Genomic DNA, 7,122 nt, shown 5'->3' on the forward strand with positions numbered 1-7,122 from the left:
CTGTTAGCGACATAGCTTCCACTGTTAGAAACATAGCTTCCACTGTTAGCGACATAGCTTCCACTGTTAGCAACATAGCTTCCACTGTTAGCGACATAGCTTCCACTGTTAGCAACATAGCTTCCACTGTTAGCGACATAGCTTCCACTGTTAGCAACATAGCTTCCACTGTTAGCGACATAGCTTCCACTGTTAGCGACATAGCTTCCACTGTTAGAAACATAGCTTCCACTGTTAGCGACATAGCTTCCACTGTTAGCAATATAGCTTCCACTGTTAGCGACATAGCTTCCACTGTTAGCAACATAGCTTCCACTGTTAGCGACATAGCTTCCACTGTTAGCAACATAGCTTCCACTGTTAGCGACATAGCTTCCACTGTTAGCGACATAGCTTCCAACTTTTAGCGACATAGCTTTCACTGTTAGCGACATAGCTTCCATTATTAGCAACATAGTTTCCACGATTAGTGCCGTAGCTTCCACTGTGAGCGATATAGCTTCTACTGTTAGCGCCGTTGAGAGACAAAATATTCCCAATCGCGTGGCTTGCACCTAAAAACTATTAAAATACAGAAAATGACAATAATTATACAATGCTTTGTTATACCATTTAATTGTATTGTTTAAGTTGGTTTGGTCAAGTTTGCATTTTTTAGTTGTACAACTTGGAGAGCCATAAACTAGGACTTTGGATCATTAACCACTACTTTAATCCAACTATGAGAAGGATTTATTCATAACTTTAAGCGGTCTGTTTCAACCACCAAAACCACTGTTTTGACTTTGTCAATGCTAACACGTACTGTTCAGGTGCTCCATTGTCTGGATATATTTCAATTGTAATTTATATTTTTCCAACATAGTGGAGCTACTCCACTATCTTTACCTGCACATGCACAAGCACCCCGGTGCCGGCAGTCCACTGTACCATATTTCTTTTGTCGTCCCATTCAGACGGGCGTCAACATTGCAAATAGCATGGAGCATCGATGAACATGAAAGACAGAAACACTTTAATCACGATAAAGATGAGTAGTCCCACAAAACACGACAGTATTCAGAAAAACAAATACAGCAGCACTGTCTCTGATCATCATTTGATCGTCTGCTGACACGCAAACTCTATTAAGCTGTCTTCAAATATGCAAAAATGATATGATTTTACAATGATTACATATTCACTTCCCCAGCTGGCTGGCTCCAAGCGTCTCCATTTGTCATCGACTATTGTGTCCAATTATATGATTAGCTTTGAACACTCCAGCACTTCCAGAGCTCTCGTGTGTTCTGCCGCGCCGAGTGATTCACAAACAAAGTCATTACAACATGTATTCACACATATCAAATAACAAAACAGATGGCCACTGCGCTCGCCGCCTGATTTGTTTTCCACACGAGTGGTGAAAGAAAAAAAGAGAAAGCAGTATTTTGTGCGAGCCGTGTTTAATGCTGACTGTTTTTATTCCCAAAGAGGAGCAGCTGGCTGTCGCGCTGTTAGATCAGCTCCTATGAAAGACAATCTTGTTTTCATTAATTTCTCTACAACAAAGGCACTTGTTGGGAAGATTTAGAATTACAGCGGGTAAAGCTTCCGGATAATTCATCACGGGCACTTGACAGGAAACTTAATTGTTTTAAATGCCAGTTGCTGTGAGCAGCGTGTCTGGTTTTCTTTTGATGTCTAACAGGTGGGACAGATAGACGACCCTCTGATGTTTCATTTGACCTTTGTCCTCTTGGTAATAAATCCACTTGTAGTCCAACTGGCCGATAAACCTTTCATCGTGTGATGAACTGCAGTTCCCAGAATTCCATGTGAGATGAACATCTTGTAGTCTGCCTCCTCTTATTAAACACAGTGTAAATCTAGCCCGGCTGTAGAGAGGACAAGTCCCGCCCTTTTCCGGTGTCCCCCATTGGACCTTACATCAGACTGCCACACATATTTTTGAAAGTATATTCGGGAGACAATTGCAAGAGACAAATATTTGTTGGGATCCTGTTTGAATTGCTGCTCATAAGATTTGTCAAGTTTCATGTAATATTGCAAGTCAAGAACGTGGCAGTTTGTGGGAGTATTATTTATCTTTGTGTTAAACCGCTCAGTGAACTACGTCCCTCGTCTGGCGCAATGCACATCATCGACACAGCCGTTAGCTTAGCTTACTAGCTAGCCAGGTAACTTAGCTAACGTAACAATGGTAACAGTATCTTACGCGATGTGTTTTATCCAGTTTTATCTGCACGGCAAGCCAGAGAACACGCAGAACTCATGTTTGCTGAGAGTCCATCCTGGTACCAAACAAACAGGCATCGTAGGTTTGGTGAGACATCACCAAATCTCAGTCTTTCTAATTGCGTATTGTCAGGTTTTTTCCCAGCAGTTTTTGTTGTAATTCAATTGGGATTATTAAGTTATTTGTCATTCCACCGTTAGCTAAAATAACATATCACCGTTAGCTAAAATAACATATCAACGTTAGCTAAAATAACATATCACCGTTAGTTAAAATAACATATCACCGTTAGCTAAAATAACATATCACCGTTAGCTAAAATAACATTACTTTTTTCAGAAATAAGGTCCCATTTGCCTCGTTAAATCCCACAGTTATAACCACTGTACACACAAACCAAGAACCACATGGACTCCCAGTGCTGTCGATGCGTTTCCCACTAGTACACACACTTATCTCTGTGGGAACTCAACGGTGTTTTCCTTTGAAGTCTTAAGGAAACATGAATACAATCTGAATTGTACAGTACAACACAACGTATGTAGTTGTGTTTGCAGTTGACCAGCCATGAATAACCATTCAGGGAAATGCTATGGGGGAATGTGGTCGCACCACAGGAGTGAGACGCTACATAGTTACTCAGCTACACTGACTCACTGTCTAATCCAGTCGAGACTGTACGCATGACGGACCCGCTAACACGATTATTTTAACACTTGCCAACACCAAATCATATTCGTCGCCCGGGTAACGTTTGTGCTTTCAAAACCGTCAGTTTCTGCTCCTTCATTTCAAATGAGTGTCTTCGTATAAGGCCGTCACACAGTCACTGCCTTTCTGTCTCGTCACTCGTCTGCCATTTGGAGAATAACTTGGGGACAAATTACAGGATGTTGCACTCAGCGCAGAGACGTGACATCAAAAGTCTCTCTTCCCCGTGCAGAAGAAAGGTTGTCTCTTTTCAGGTTACGGTTGCTTTAAATCGAGTAAATAGCCTCGCTGACATCTCTCGAGGATGTTACTGTAAATGCACTTCAAGTGGCTGAATCATTTAACGTCTAATCAATATAATTCGCATTGCACCATCAACACACTTTAGTCTGACTCCCCGGTCGAGGAAGCCGGTACGACTGTCGTTAACGACTCCTCTGTGTCGAGGTGGGACCAGAATCTCACAGAATCGAGACGGAAATCTTTGCTTTCTTGAAGCCAGTTGAAAAGCTAATGAGATTGCGGAAGCAAATAAAAAATATATCTATAAAGATCCCTAAATCAGAGAGTCATAAATATTGCACAATCCACTTTAAAAAGTAAAGAAAGCAGAGTTTTGTCGTCCTACTGGCTGGTAGATACGGTCTAGCTGTGCCATGCTGCCATCACCTGGCGGATGAGCTAACAGCAACTTCCGGGTCGACTGTGGCGTCCGTTTAGAAGCGTGTGACAAATGCGGCGAGGTGACAGCGTGTTGAGCGTGTGCGTGACATCAGGCGGCGCTGAGGGTTGTATTTTAGTCACGGAGCGGCATGTTGCAGATGTGGTGCAGCGATCAAAATTAGAGCAGCAACCTTTTTAAAAACCCACCAATGTTTCCTGTTTCCCCCATAACCCCCCACCCCACACACACACACACACACACAGTGGGGAGGCAGCGAGGCCTTTTTTTATACCTGTCGGATGACAAGTTTTCGATCTTTATCCTTATTAACAAATGTCGAGATGCCTTGGGCTTTGTCTCTTTTAAAAATAATTCTCATCTCAAGTCTCATGGGTGAGTCAATCAGCTTCCAAACACAGATGTTTTTCGTTGTTTTTTCTGCCACACAGCAGCAACTCCCATACTGTGAGCGTGAATCACGCCTTGGAAATTAATTGCGAGCGTTTGATCCCTCTTCGGAACGAACTTACACTAGCGAAGCATTCGCGGCAATCGGCAAACGGCAGTCGGCGCGTCAGATCATCACGCCGGTCAGGTTGCTCAAGGATCGGACGCTGCCCGTGCCCGTGCGCCTGCTCTTCCGCCTCACGCTCCGCAGGTAGTTCCTGTACAGGATCACGCTGATCACCCGGTCCTGGAACTGCTTGGAGACGATGTAGAACAGGATGACGTCCAGCACCGTGCTCAGGGTCATCAGGAACGTGCTGAAGACCGCCCACACGCTGAAGTCTGTGCCCGACCCCACCGAGCGCAGCACCAGGCACACGTGGAAGGGCACGAAGCACACCAGCACCTGCACGATCAGCGTGAGGATGATCCGGATGGACTTCTGCTTCACCTCGGGCTTGAGCCTGGAGGTGCGCCCGCGCAGCAGGTTGTCCACGATGACGACGTAGCAGCCGATCATGATGCACACGGGCACCAGGAAGAAGAAGACGAGTCGCGCCAAGTCGACGGGGTTGTCGCGGCGCACGTGGACGACGTCCCGCATCTTGACGCAGGTGGTGAAGTCGGAGGCGCGGTCGGGGTCGCCCTCGGAGAAGAGCAGGGACGCGGTGCCGCCCAGGGTCATGACCCACACGGCGAGGCTCGCCACCACGGCCTTCGGGACGTTCCTCAGCTCTCTGCCGTGCTTCGGCTGGACGACGGCCATGTAGCGGTCGGCGCTGATCAGAGCAAACAGCCACAGGGCCATGCAGGGGTAGAAGACGGTGAGGGCGGAGACGACCCGGCACAGCAGGTCCCCGAAGGGCCAGGAGTCCCGGTGGAGGTAAACCATTCGGAAGGGCAGCAGCAGGAGGAAGGTGAGGTCCACCAGCGCCACGTTTATCATGTAGACGGTGACCGAGTTCTTCTTCTTGGTGGTGAGAGAAAAGACCCACAGGGCGGTGACGTTGACGACGAGCCCGACGGCGAAGACGAAGGAGTAGAAGACCAGGCCCGCGACGCGGTACTCCGCCGGATGCGGCTCCGGCCGCACGGCAGCGCCGGACATTTTGGAGAAGTTCAGATTCAGCGTCATTCTGAAACTCACAGAGCACAGCAACTTATCGGTGTTTATTTCGCTCCGGCAGTTCTTCGATCATCATTGTTTTCGCTCTTTAAAGCCAATTTGTTTTCATGATTGGAGCCGGAGTCTTGTTAATTCACTTATGTTGAAAGGTCATGTGCCACTAGCAAGGTCCTAATGAGGAAAAAGTGATATGTTGGCTGCATATGTGGTTTCAAGTATGTGGAATTGATTAAATACAAGATGGATAGTTCTGTGATTCACTATAAACTGCAAAAATACATCGTCTCTTGCAAGTTTGACAAATAATCTGTTCGATTTTAAGGTTTTAAACGATCGGAGGACAAAGTAAAGCGACTTACTTTTGAACATGATGCCGAAGTTACTCCTCACGGGTCCACACAGTTTGAAGTCTTTGAAGAGGAGGAACAGCCAATAGAAAACATGATGAAGGTGAGTTTTCCAGCAACAGTACAGTAAAGAAATTCAGCGTGAAGTGAAACGATTAAAGGTTTCTCGGAGGTAAAACAGCCCGAGGCTGCGTCGATATGACTAGGTACATATCTCGTGTTGCTTTTCTTTTCTTTTCTTTTTTTACAGTTTGCGCAACCTGCTGCTAGTTAATTTGAATAGCTATTTTTAAGTGCCGTGCAGCTGCACTGCGAGAGACACAGGAAGAGAAACAGACCATGCCTGTCTCGATGTGTCATTAATTAGAAAATCACATCAAACAAGCGAATGGCAAATAGAAGAAACATTTTCCGCGTCACGCTGGTACAGAATGGAATAATCTGCGAGGTCGAGGGGAACAACGTGGAAGTGAAATCTGTATCGAAGCTGACGCCGCCTTGATAATAAATCACGTGACTTCTTGTACAGTTTTCAACAGTGTACAGTACGTGAGGTGTGAGTAACCATTTTATTATTATTATTAAACCTTTATTTAGAGATTAAAAATCATATTTTTCGAGGGTGACCTGGACAAAACGGGCAAAAACATAAGAAACACATAGTTACAAATAAAAAAACAAGTTAAAACCATTTAAATATCCGAAAGAAAAGCTGTTCATGTGAAGAAACAAATAAAGTCCAGACACATCGGGCGGCTATAAAACACGTCTGCTGAGATGTCCTCACCCCGTCTGAAAGGTCGAGCAGCTCAGGTGGCCTCGCCCGGACAATAAAAAGGCCGCGTTCACCACGGAAATCACACAAACATCCTGACAGGCTCCCGCCAACGAGTTTTATGGAGCGGCGCGCCGCGATTTATCGCAAACACTCAACAGAAACAGGGAAGTCGAGAGCTTTTCTTTCTTTTTTTCTTCTCCTTTTTTCTAGTAATGTGATGGAAGGCGGTTGAGGCCGGGGTCGAAAAAACAAACGGCGTGAAGCCCCCCCCCCCGCCCCCTCCCCCGAGCCACTTCCTGCGCAGTGTAGTTTCTGCACTTCGGATTCCTTTACAGTATCATCCACGTCGTCGGAAAAAACACAAAGGGCTACAGCTTTTTTTTCCACAGTCTGCAATTACAACCCCCCTTAAAGAAAATGATGTGCCATTAGAAGTGGGAGTGTGTTTGGCAGCCAGAGAGATGGCAGATTTAGGGCGAGTTATTGATTGGAAAAGTGGGGTCTGTCACAGCACATTAGTTCTCAGGGGAGTAATCCACAGCAGGTTGCTGTGAGAAGCATCTGCTGCTGGAGAGAAGTAATTAAAAACAGGATGTTGAGGCAGTTGCCATATAAACAGGAAATAAGACGGCGGTAATAGACACTTCACGCTGATGCTGTGAGATGGTTTTACACCATGCACGTCCACTTAATGGATGCAAGTTGCGTATACCTCAGGTGAAAAAGCTCAAGGTCAGGCCGGACCTGGATTGAATACAGATTAGTGTGTGTGTGTGTGTGTGTGTTAGCTGTGAATCAGGACGCTAGGCT

At 45.9% G+C, this 7,122-nt stretch overlaps 1 protein-coding gene across 2 annotated transcripts; it reads right to left on the reverse strand.

Moving 5' to 3' along the window:
- Positions 1 to 3,900: 3,900 nt before the first annotated feature.
- On the reverse strand, positions 3,901 to 6,395 carry gpr18 (G protein-coupled receptor 18). 2 transcript variants are annotated; one of them, XM_056430385.1, is made up of 2 exons: positions 6,322 to 6,395; positions 3,901 to 5,597 (listed from the first exon to the last, which is right to left on the reverse strand). In XM_056430385.1, the coding sequence occupies exon 2, from the start codon at positions 5,194 to 5,196 to the stop codon at positions 4,189 to 4,191; it is 1,008 nt and encodes a 335-aa protein (XP_056286360.1). In that variant the 5' UTR covers positions 5,197 to 5,597; positions 6,322 to 6,395; the 3' UTR covers positions 3,901 to 4,188. The 2 variants fall into 2 exon arrangements, with proteins under 2 accessions (XP_056286360.1, XP_056286354.1); XM_056430379.1 differs by lacking the exon at positions 6,322 to 6,395 and having other exon boundaries at positions 3,901 to 5,197; positions 5,547 to 5,842.
- Between the last annotated feature and the right edge of the window lie 727 nt (positions 6,396 to 7,122).

The sequence above is a fragment of the Pseudoliparis swirei genome, chromosome 2 (genome assembly GCF_029220125.1).
Source record: "Pseudoliparis swirei isolate HS2019 ecotype Mariana Trench chromosome 2, NWPU_hadal_v1, whole genome shotgun sequence".
In the NCBI taxonomy this organism is placed as follows: Eukaryota; Metazoa; Chordata; class Actinopteri; order Perciformes; family Liparidae; genus Pseudoliparis; species Pseudoliparis swirei.

Bases quoted from the DNA above. Each gene is read 5' to 3' on its own strand.
- gpr18 (XM_056430385.1), bottom strand. From the start codon at position 5,196: ATGACGCTGAATCTGAACTTCTCCAAAATGTCCGGCGCTGCCGTGCGG.